At 48.4% G+C, this 12,382-nt stretch overlaps 1 protein-coding gene across 1 annotated transcript in view; it reads right to left on the minus strand.

The window, feature by feature from the left end:
- The window catches only part of GAB2 (GRB2 associated binding protein 2), a 157,759-nt gene extending 149,205 nt beyond the window's left edge, over positions 1-8,554 (minus strand). Inside the window, exon 1 of the mRNA XM_070425696.1 lies at positions 8,412-8,554. Within this exon, the coding sequence (XP_070281797.1) occupies positions 8,412-8,486 (75 nt within the window). The 5' untranslated portion in view covers positions 8,487-8,554. The remainder of the gene's footprint in view (positions 1-8,411) is intronic.
- Positions 8,555-12,382: the final 3,828 nt, after the last annotated feature.

The raw sequence follows: 12,382 nt of genomic DNA on the forward strand, positions 1-12,382 counted from the left end.
GCACACCACTGACATTTCACATGAAAGGAGTGGCTATCTCAGAGGCAAAGACTTATGAGTCAGAGTGATGCTCTTCATTATTAAATGTCATCCTACCCTCTAAGGCCTTTTATGGACTCTCCGCCTCAGCTCTCCATTTACTTTTCCAACCTCTCTTTGATTTATTCTCCACTCTGGATGGATTTTCACTGCCCCCAAATCCCATACGTACTACCCCTTTCCCACTTGAATTGCCTTGTTCCTTTCTAGGCTCTCATCTTTGGGGTCCAACTCTCAACCCCAACTCCTCCTCCACTGTCCCCATGCTCAGAGTCCTCGCCTTCATGAAGCTTGCTGCCTGGACCGTATGGCTCCATATAGGGGCATTGCTACTTCACATGTACACTTCTGTCTCCCTAGCTTGCAAATTCCTCGAAGGCAGGGTTGAGTATTGATGCATTCCCTGGGGAAGGAAAAGGGTGCAAAAGAAATGCTTGTCAACATTAATGTGGATGCAGGCAATAGCCTGCTCAGGAACCTATATTTCTCAGCATATCTCATAAACTTGAGGTTACCACATTCCATTATTCCCTTCTAGCTAGGGATAGAAAAGCCATACCAAAGTCTTTTCATTAAGCAAAGCAGCAGGCATGTGTTCCTGCTTTGTGCAATTTCACTGCCTTTGCTCCTCGGATATCCCTGAGAGAACATTCCATTATCATTAAGGCTGTGAACATTCCATCCTCTTTTCCCTTGGATTAGAAGTATTAGCAAAGCCAAGTACTAACCCTTAGCAAATAAGGAGTTTGGCATTAAAAAAACTGTGCTGAAATACATGTAACACAAAATTTACCATCTTAACCACTTTTTAAGTATACAGTTCAGTAGTCTTAAGTACAGTATTCACATTTTTGTGCTACCCCCACTAACATCTGTCTCAAGAACTCTTTTCACTTTGTATCCACTAAATAATAACTCCCCATTCTCCCCTCCCCCCTGTCTCCCCGCCATCAAGCCCTGGAGACCACCATTCTACTTCCTGTCTATGAATTTGACTCCTCTAGGTACCTCATATAAGTGGAATCCTTTTGTTGGCTTATTTACCTAGCTAAATGTAATTAAGATTCATTCATGTTGTAGCATGTCCATGCATCAAAATTTCCTTCCTTTTAAAGGCTGAATAATGTTCCATTGCATGTATATACCACATTATGTTTATTGATTCATCTGTTGAGAAATTCTGATCCAACGCTTGTGACAAGAAGCTCAGGAGACCGGCCCTGGGTCAGAGCAGTTTCCTTGATGTTGTGAACACATTCAAAGAACCAATCTGTGATGAGGACCACAGAACAGAAAGCTGCCAAAAGGAATTTCCACCTGGTTATCTGACCCAGGAACTGGAACCAGAAAGAACAATTATTGAAATACTCGAATAGTTTGTTAGAATAAAGCTTTGGCGGCCTAGGATGGTCTAGAAACAAATCTTGAATTCACTCTAGTTTCCAAAGACCTCCCTCTCCCCTGTTCTTTCTCTGCCTCAGCTTTATTGAGAGTTAATGAAATATAACATTGTGTAAGTTTAAGGTGTACATGTTGATTTGACACCCTTATATATTGCAATATGATTACCACTACACAGCTCCCTCACATCACAGAAATACCATTTCTTTTTATGTGGTGAGAACATTTAAGAGCGACTCGTTTAGCAGTTTTCAAGCATACAGTATAGTACTGTTAACTATTTCACAATGCTGTGTACTGGATCTCTGAACTTAATCATCTTCTAACTGGAAGCTTGTACCCTTTGACCAATAATTGCTTAATTCCCCACTCCCAGCCTCTGGTAACCACCACTCTACTCTCTCTTTCCGTAAGTTTGGCTTTTTTAGATTCCATATACAAGTGATATGATACATTCTTTCACTTCTCATAATGCCCTCAAGGTCCTTCCAAGTGTTGCAAATGCCAGGATCTCCTTCTTTCTCGTGGCTGAATAATATTCCATTGTGTGTTATATATATGAATATATATATTTTAATACACACACATCTTCTTTCTCCATTCATCCAGTGTATCTCAATGGACAATATAATCCATTGTATGCCAATATAGCCCACCAATATAATCTTGGATATTGTGAATAATGTTACAATGAACACTGGGGTACACATATCTCTTGGATATCCTGTTTTCATATCCTTTGCATATATACCCAGAAGGGGAACTGTTGGATCATATAATTCTATTTTTAATTTTTTTGAGGAACCTCTATACTGTTAAGTGAATTAAAAGACAAACTACAGACTGAAATAAAATATTTTCAAACTACATATTTGACAAGGACTGATACCTTGTGCATATAAAGAACACTCAAAACTCAACAGCAAAGAAACATAAACAATCCATATAAAATGGACAAAAGACTTAGAGATATTTGAAAGAGGATGTACAAAAATCATATGAAATGATGTTCAATGTCATTATCTATAAGGAAAACCAATGGGTGAACAGTTAAACAAATGAATTGTGGTACATCCATACCCTGGAATACCACTAAGCAATAAAAAACAAATACAACTTGGATGAGTCTCCAGATTATGCTCAAGGAAAAAGAGCCAAACCCTAAAGGTCACATACTGTATGAATCCACTTAGGTAACACTCTTGAAGTGACAAAATGGCAAAGGTGGAGAACAGGTTAGTGGTTGTCATGGGTAAGGACTCGGTGGGAGTGGGATGGTGACTACAAATGGCAGCAGGAGGGATCATGTAGCTATCGAAATGTCTTGTATCTTGACTGTATCATTGTCAATATCCTATTGTGAAATTATACTATAGTTTTTCAAGATGTTACCACGAGGAGAAACTGGAAAAGACGACACAGGATCTCTCTTTATTATTTCTTAAAACTAGATATGCATCTGCAATGACCTCAAAATAAAAAGTTTAATTTTTTAAAAAGCTCAGGCTTTGGGACAAAGCAGGTGAAGTTGGGAAAGTCATTTCCCTTCTCTCAGGGCTAAAGGATTAAATGAAGAGATCAATGCTCTAAGCATGGTGCCTGGCACAGAGTAAGTACTAAGCAGACGGCTATTAAAATGATAACCTTAAGAGGCAGTGGGGGTGGAGAAGGGTATAGAAGAAGATCTTTGGATAATAGTACTAATGGATTTTGGTGAAAGATTAAATGTAGAACAGTGGGTGATAGGGAGTCAAAGATGATTCCCAAGTTTCCTACTTGACAGTGGCACCATTTACCAAGCAGCCATGGGGTAAAGAAGAGAGGAATAAAGATGAGTTTAGTTTGGGTGTGGTGAGTCTGTGTTGACTGAGAGACATGCAGGTAGAGGTGTCCAGTTAACAACTGCATATACAAGTCTGGAGTTCGGAACACAGCTCTAAGCTGGAACTTCAACTTGATAATGAACAGCATGCATATGATAACCAAAGCCAGCAGAATGGATGACTGAGGAGGAGAAAAGAGCCTAGACCAGTGCCGGAGTCCATTCATTGTCTTCACTAGCTGAGTTTAGACAGAGACCCCCAAAAGCTAGTGACCTTTGAAGTCCTAGCAAAGGTCAGAACTGCACCACCCAGTTAATCTAGGAACCACCCAGTTAATTTAGGTAATAACAGCTGAAGCATCCCCACCTTAGTTCCCTTAATTCCTTAGATACTTGTGTAGATCTTTGATTATTGTTGATCAGATATTCTGCCTATTTCTGGAAATTGTCTACCAATGAGCTAATCCATGTGTCATTCAAACCTCCTTACCCTAGGGCTACCCCAGACAAACCTCCTTACCCTAGGGCTACCCCAGACAAACCTCCTTACCCTAGGGCTACCCCAGACAAACATCCTTACCCTAGGGCTACCCCAGATCAAATAAAAGCTTGGAGCGGCCTGAGCATCTGTGGAAGTCCCTCTCCTTGAGTTGGACTTGCCAGCCTGGTCCCCCAATATTGTAAAATTATCTCATGTCTTTTTCTTTCATTTGTGTGCGGCTCCTCTTTCAGATACCGAACCCTACTCCACGCGGGACGTGGAAGGAAACACACTCGACAGACCAGAGCCACTGTGACTATAAAGTAGCTTCACCCTTTAAGTGCTGGGTAAAGAGGGTCAATCTAGCAAAGGAGACTGAGTGTGGCCAGAAAAGGAGAAAAACCTGGCATATATGGTATCGCTGAAGATCAGAGGAAGGTGTTTCAAGAAAGAGTGAGTGGTCCAACTGTGACCAAGCAGTGAAGAGATAGAATTTTGTTAAAAGCAAGTATGTGTTGCCCAGTCAGTGTGGCTCAGTGGTTGAGAGTCAACTCATGAACCAAGAGGTCACTGGTTTGATTCCCAGTCAGGGCACATGCCTGGTTGTGGGCTCGACTCCTAGTAGGAGGCCTGTAGGAGGCAGCTGGATGGATGTTTCTCTCTTATCGATGTTTCTATCTCTTTATCCTTCTCCCTCATTCTCTCTCTAAAAAATAAATAAAAAGAATAAAGAAAAAAAGCAAGTGTGTGTAAATACTAATGAAAAAGAATAGGTAGAGGGGAAGAAGTGGAAGATTCATGACACAAAGGGTATGAATTATCTGAATAGGTAGGAGAGGATCTGACCCAGAGCACATGTAGCAGGATAGCTCAGTCAGAAGGGGCACCTCATCTACTCTAAGAAGAGCGGGGAAGGAAAGGAACTGTGAAGATACACATGCATTTGGAAATTTGGTCAGTATGTGCAGACAGCTGCTCCCTGGTAGCTTCAATTTCCTTTGTGAAAGAGAAGGCAAGACTGAATGGCTGGCTTAATTTTTATTCCCAGCATGAAATCCAGTGCCTTGGACACAGATACTTAATAAATACATGTATTTAATAAATAAAAGAAAAGCAAACAATTAATTTCCTTAATTCAGTTGCTCGAGTCAATACTCAACTTTCTCCAAACTAGCCACTAGGGGGCATTACTGCTGCCAATCTGAAGCTACATCTTTTAACACCATGAAATAGAAAATTACAGAGCAGTGTATGTCATAATATGTATTTTTTTTTTAGAGTGTAAAAATGTTATATTTATAGTGAGCCAGCTGGACTCAGTTTAGATGATCCCAATTTTGTTGGCAACATCCACAGCATCATAGTCAGGAGCCAGCGAAACATCAGGCCTGAAGAGGGTGTCGACCTTGGCCACGTCAATGTCAGAGGACTTCTTCACAGCCTGTTTGATCTGATGCTTGTTGGTCTTGGAATCCACAGTGAACACAAGTGTATTGCTGTCTTCTGTCTTCTTCATGGCTCTCAGTAGCTGGGGGGAACCTGATGATGGTGGTTGAGCTTGTTTCTCCCTGGGGCGATCTTCCAAGAATGTCTGGGCTGCCTTCAGAGCCCCAGTGTACTGGGCATAGGAAGGTGGGTGATATGTGGGTCTTCTGTGTGTGTGTGTGTGTGTGTGTGGCTGTGGACACTTTTCAGCACTGCTTTCTTTGTCTTCAAAGCCTTTGCTTTGGGTTGGCTTTGGGAAGGGCGCATATGTGCGTGTACACACACACACACACACTGCCGCAGAATGGAAGGGCTAGTCTTTCTACCAGCCTTCCACTGCAATCAAATCATGATGCCCAGAGGTAATACTCACCATTTTGCAGAGGTCACTTTTTGTAATTCCTCCAGGGCACATAGAAAATACTGAATAGACCTTTTACACTTTCTTATGATTAATCAGTTACAAAAGGTGGATGAAAAGAAATCCCAAAAGCTAATCCTTGGTAACGAGGATTTGTTGGATTAATTTTAAATAGCTGTGATTTATTTTATAAGCTGCTTTTTCCATTATTTCAGATGCCTGATACATTCATACAATGACGTGTTATCAACCTATCATACCACATGGCTATTATATATACACTAGAATAATATTTTGGTGTATGTGGTTAGCAATGGGGCTGGAACATATTTCTTTCCTAGTTTGGTTCTAACAAATACAGGCCTCTAATATACAGAGGGAACTGGCAGAATTCAAATTTAAAACAGGGTGCAACATTTTCAACACCCCAAAAGAAAAATGTAAAAGCAGACAGCTTGTTCCTCAAGAATTCAGGGTTACGCAGATCAGTTCAGTTTTAACTAAGGGATCTGAACTTTCCACAGTCAGGGAGACTTCCAGTCATACCAATGGAACACATCAGCCTAACGAAAGCTGTTTGTGTCATTAGATGCGTACAGGCTGCAGCTGTGGGGAAGATGGGAGGGAGGCTGAAGTCATTGTGTGAATGCAGGTAGTCAAGTATGTAGAGGCATACCTCAGAGATCATGTAGGTTTGGTTGCAGACCATCACAATAAAGCAAGTATCTCAGTAATGTGAATTTCACAATAAAGTCAGATATAATCTTTTTTGCTGGTGGAGGATCTTGCCATTTGTAAAAAACGCAATACCTGTGTGGTGCAACAAAGTGTAGCGCAATAAAGCGAGGTATGCCTGTACTTCAAATGAGTGGAAAAGGTGCTTAACCCCAAAGCCCCCAAACTTGGTTTTTTGAACGAAAGTTCTTTTTGGGGGGAACAAACATACTCAATAAGTGGGTCATAAGGAGAGTCTGGGTGATAGAGTTGAAGCAGTCACAGTCAAATATAGATACAGTATCAAATTGTTTGCAAACTGTTTCAAAAACAAAGTTTCAAGGTTCTGGAGGTTAGTGTTCTAATCTAACAACTAAGAGTCACATTTTTCCTGGATACTCTATTCCATTAGCTGGTATGGCATTCCACTTTCATTGCTAGTTTGCAGAGGCTCTTAGGGGCCAAAGATTTTTTTTTTATATTTATGAAAACATTAATAGCCAATTGCTCTTCCTCAACCTAATATAAAAACCTTGTCTAATGAACTGATACCACTTTGAAGAACAGAAACGTTTCTTTCTTAGTAATTATAGTTCTTTGGCTACATGGACATGTCTGAAAATGAGCTTTAAAACTGAGATGAACACTTCCTTGCCACATCCCTACTGTATTTTAAATCTATGTCCTCTTTCAAAAGTCCTGTGCTAAACCTTTGGAATTTTTCCCCCCAGCAAATGATCTACATAAGAGCCTGATTTCATTTACATACACACACACTTGCACTCACCAACAACACTTCCTTAAAACACACACACACACACACACACACACACACAATGTCACTTCCTCAATCCAGAGGCCAGAAGTCCTCTGGTTCTGATCTGGGGAGCCAAGACAGGAAACTCTGGTGAGCTTCTACCTCCTGCTGCTGCCGCTGCCGCCGCCGCCGCCCCCCCCCACCCCCCCCCCCCCAGCACTGGTGCGGCTGACAGGGGGCAGGGTCTATTCAGAGCTCCCTTGATGCACTGCAGCTGGAAGGCAGCAGCTCACTTCCACGCTGCGGGAATGATCCCAGAGTCCCGCACTGGGAGTCCATGTAACAAGGGCATCTCACAGGAAGCGAACAGGAACGGATGAAGACCTTGACACCTTTTAGCAACCTTACTTCTAGTTCCAAACTCCTGCGCAGAGCCCAGGGCTGACTTCTGCCAAATCTCAGTAACTGGCACCAGCGTGTACTCTGACCCCCACCAGGCAAGTCATCTTCTAGTTTGGGGGTGGGTGAGAGCCAGACCTTCTCACCCCTCAACCCCAGACTGGACCACTCTCCCCCGCGAGGTGGCCAGTTTCTCATCTGGAAGGGAGAAGTCCCAGCGATGTCAGTAAACACTGGGTCAGCACCGCTCTCCCGACCCCGGGGCTGCACAGCAGAAAACCCGGGTCATTAGAGCAAACCCAACTGCAGTGTCCCCGCCGAGGGCTGGGGTGGGGGGTGCATGTGCGAGACAGACACACAGAATAAAGGGACGGAGGGGGACAGACAAATGAACCACTGACCGCACGGGCTGCACATGCCGCTGCCGCTGCCCGTGAGGGGGAGGCTTTGGGCTGGAAGGAGCAGGCGGCCGCCGGAGGGGCGGGCAGGGAAAGGGAAGGGCAAGGGGTGTGCGGAGCCTGGGCCCCCCTCTCCGCCCCCTCCCCCCAATCCTGCAGGCGGAAGCCGCTCGGGGTTCCTAGCGCCCCCAGCCCCAGGAGCCAACTCCGTCGCTGTCCGAACACCATGGATACAAACTTCAATCCTGTGTGCAGTTCACGGGGAGGCTGGCTGCCCAGGCGCCGCCGCGCGCCCGGCCGAGAACGCACCGCAGCCTCCACCTGCCGGCTCGCCCGCCCGCCCCGCCCCTCGGCGGCGCACCTGTGACAGGTGTGCGGGCGCCCCCCACACACCCGAGTCTCGGGGCGCAAACGCCCCGCCCCTCGCCCCCAGGAGGCCGGGAGCCCGCCCTCCCCGTCCTCGCGGTCCCTCCGGACCCCCAGCCCCTCGGCAGGCCGCGCCGCGCCCCCTGCCCGCGCCCTCCGGGCCGCGCCCGTTCCCCGCCCGCACTCACATAGCGCCTCAACTTCTTCTCGGGGGGCGATTTCCTCAGCCAGCCGGTGCACACCACGTCGCCGCCGCCGCTCATGCTGCCGGCGCCTGGAGCCCGCCGCGGGGTCGGTGGACAAGGGCGCGGGCGCGAGTCACTGGGGCGGGCGGCGGGCGGTGCGCAGCTCGCGGGGTGGGGAGGGGCCGAGGCGGCCGCGGCTGCGGGGCGAGGACGAGGCGGCAGACCGGCGGCCGCGCGCGCGCACTCGCTCCCCGCGCGCACTCGCACTGGGCCCGGAGGGGGCGCCACAGCAGGAAGGCGGCGCGCGCTCGCCACGCCCACAGCCCGCCGCGCCCCCGGCCGCCGCCCTCGGAGACACAAACACCGCCGGGCACCCGGGACCCCGAGGCCGAGGTGCGCGGGGACGCCGAAGCCTGCCGCCGGCCGCGCCCCCGCCCCGTTTTGCTTTATTCCCGAAGCCTCCAGCCGCACGCAGGGGTGGCGGCCGCGCCCCGGGGGGGAGCGGGGGCGGGGTTAGGGGAAGGGGCTGCGCCCTTGGTCGCCAATCGGTTTTGCACCGGGGGGTCGTCAGGGAGGGACCCGAGGGCGGCTGGAGTCTCCCATCCCTGAGTTTCAGGGCTCAGTGGGTCAGGTTCTGCTGAAATGAGTGACCCGCTTCCCAGCAAGAGTTGCTTTCACTCGCACCCTTGGCGGGAGAGGAAAGAAGAAAACAGACCACTAGGTGCTGGCGCCTTTGTAGTCCGCCTTTGCACGATTGTCTTGATGGGTCTAGGAACTGGGCGGGCAGCGTTAGTCCCATTTCACAAACAGCTTCAAGTCCAAAGACAGTGCGGTGCAGGCCAGGTTTCTAATTGTGGGCGTGGGGGTGGGCCTGCCCGTCTCTTTTTAAAGGGGGGGGGGGCGCTGTAATGTGTGCAGATCAACTTGGGGCCCTCTCATCTCACTACCAGGAAATAAAGTCCCGCTGGCTCCTCCACTGCCTCTGGGAAATACAATTCAGTAAAAGAAAACTCATATGATGTGCAGAATCAAGGAAGCAAAAGTGAGTCAATGTGTGTCATAGTAAACTGGGAGGCAAGGTGTGGTAGGACCAGACATTGGGGTCCCAGCGCACCCACACACTGGAGACCTCTCTGGCTCACATGGAAAGTGCGGCATAGCAGCCCCCCTGACTGCCCTGGTGGGTTTGCCCGAGATGAACTGGGGGAAGCACACACTGGACCAGACAACCCCAGCTTCAGGCGGAGGGTGGAGGGAAAATCCTTTCCTAGGAGCACTTCTGCACTCACGAAGCACCTTTAGAAACAATAGTAAAAGGCAGGTCCTCCCTCCGCTTTGGGAAGGGGAGAGTGACCCGGTGCATCAGTAAGGACCTGTGCTGCCGGCAGGTGAGCTGGAGGGACAGCGTCTCGCACTCCCCATACACCTTTGGACTGAGGCGATTTTGTTCATTCCCCTGTCTTTTTGCAGCAAAGCTAGTTGCTTCAAGCAGTGGGACACCCTTCTGGTTGTACAGATCTTGGTTGGGTTGGGACAAGTTCACTTTCAGTCAGCTTGTACAAGCGAATCGTTTACTATATATGCAGCCTTTCTACACACTCCAGGAGGTTTAGGTCAGCTCCCCCGGACCCAGCATTTCACTGACTTTCTTCACTCTTCAGTGTGCTGCTGGGGCTGAATGGAAGCCAGAGCTATGAGGCGGTGGCTGGTACCAGAGCTCCCCTAGCCTTCCAATTTAGGGATCTGTAAGCCACATGCAAGGGCCACCACCAAAATTATGGCCGTTTTAACCTCTGGCTTGAAGTACTTTAAAAATCGGTGCGACAAGTATCAAAATACTCAAGCCTGCCAAATCCATCAGGAGGCGGCGACTCTCAAACAAACTAAAGCAACTTCTGACTTCATTCACATCTGAGTCATGGTGCCAGGTCCCAAGGGCTGCAGACAGAGAAATCCGCATGGTTTGCCTGCAGCCACCCTAACTTTCTTAGGAGGAGGCTGCCAGCACCCAGCTCAGGCTGCATGGAGGAGGCAGGGCTGCTGCTGTGGCCCCTGGCTGCACGCTGGGGTGGCTCCAGTCTTATGAGCCTGAGGTGCGTGCCAGGTCGGAAAACAGCGCTGGACAGAACGTTCCTGTCTGGGCCTTTACTAAATCCTCTCCACTCCCTGCTGTTTTTTTGTTTTGTTTTGTTTTTTTTCCAATGCTCCCTGCCTTTGGCCAAGGGAAAATGGAAAACAAATTGAGTGATTTATGAAGCTAAGCGCCATCTATCGGAATCGGTTGGAATAACTCCCCCACCCCCCACCTGCGAGGACATGCACCACTAGTCTATAATTTAGGCAATTTTGATTAAAGACCACGGTTATTTCCTGGAGGAATTAATGACCGGCTGCAAGGAGGGCTTTGGGTCATTAATCCTATACTCATTAAATTCTCAGGAAATGGCCATCTTATGGGGAGGGTTTCTCTGGAGGGAGCATTGCAGACATTAGAAAATGAACACCTGGGAGGGAAGCATGGGCACCGCGTTGTGTGTCCCCCTCCCCCCTACCAAGCTGGGTTGTAAAGGGTGCACTGTGGCTTTGAGTCTCATCAGCGCCAGCCTGCATCCGTGCCTGTCTGGGGGTTGAGGGTTTGTGGCCAGCGGCAGGTGCATGGCTGGTGGAACGCTCCCAGGAACGGGTTGGAAGGGCTGGAAGGAGAGCTGTGCCCAACTGCACACCAGGCTGGTGTGATTAATACCACCCACGCCAGGCTTGACGTCAGGGGCTGGGCCGGGGGTGGGGGTGGATGTTTGTGTCCTTCTGCCTTTTCTCCCCTTCAGTCTAGTTGACAGGTTAGATTCAGCGCTGAGTGCTGCTTGCCAAGGTCAGCGTGGCCAGCTGAGCTGCCTCGGCGTGGTGGCTTTCACCATGTCTCCCAGGCATATTGAGGTCTGGGCTCCTTTAACCCCGTTCTGCTTTGAGCCCACTTGGTCCCCTCCACCAAATTACTCCGACCTGCTCAGATCGGCGCTTGGCCTGTGGATGGGACGGAGATCTGGAAGTGGGCTTGGGGAGTGGTTGAAGACCTCACTGGGTTCCCTCCCTGTCTGTGGCCACTAACAGTTTATACTTGACATTACACCCAGTGGGAAACATTTTGGAAATAAACTTTCTGAACGAGAAAAGGCTGAGCAAGTCCAGCTTCCCAATTTTCCTTTGCAAAGAACCAGAACCTGTGCTGATTGCTTTGGGGCTAGTTAGGCTCCGGGAACATTTCTCCTGACACCGGTGGGGTGATAACATCAATGTGCATAGATCGTGCTGCAGACTTGGTTATCATAGTCTTCCAAGAACAGACTGCCAAGGTCCCTGGGAAAGTGCCTCCAGTGCTCCAAACCATGCTCTGCACGATGACCACTTCCTCCAGAGAGAAGTCCTGCCTCCACTTGAATCGTGAACCCATCCCCGAAAACTCGCCACCCCCACTCCCCAGCATAGTTGTTCATTCTTTTCGCAGACTCACATCACGCCCTTACAAACTGGGCTGTCACAATGTACTGCGAATATTTGTTCCCTAGCTTAGAGCCTCCCAGCGTGCTGCCAGACACACACAGATGCCCATTAAATGTCTGTTGGGAGAAGGAACCAATCCTTAAAGGATAACCAGTGGAAGCTGTGGGCCCTGGAGCATCCAGAACTTTCTGACCCATCCCCAACAGTATCTGTGAAGGTCCTTATAAACTGCTGGAGTGTTTAGACCCCCAGGGACTGGCCTGGTGGGGAGGGCAGAAGTAGGTGGGGGTAATACTATGCAGTTTCACTTTAAATACAGGTCAAAACCCTTGGATAGTTTAAAAAACAATGACTCCGGAGACCTTTGACTTCTACCCCCAGGCTCTACAGAGCTACAGGTAACTACGTTAACCCTTGGTCTCCAAACCCTGACACTGTTGTTCAGGCGTCTCTGGGACTAAGATTTAAACTGGTTA

The sequence above is a fragment of the Myotis yumanensis genome, unplaced genomic scaffold (genome assembly GCF_028538775.1).
Source record: "Myotis yumanensis isolate MYYU_CA2020_CCGP unplaced genomic scaffold, mMyoYum1.0.hap1 SCAF_10, whole genome shotgun sequence".
NCBI lineage: Eukaryota > Metazoa > Chordata > Mammalia > Chiroptera > Vespertilionidae > Myotis > Myotis yumanensis.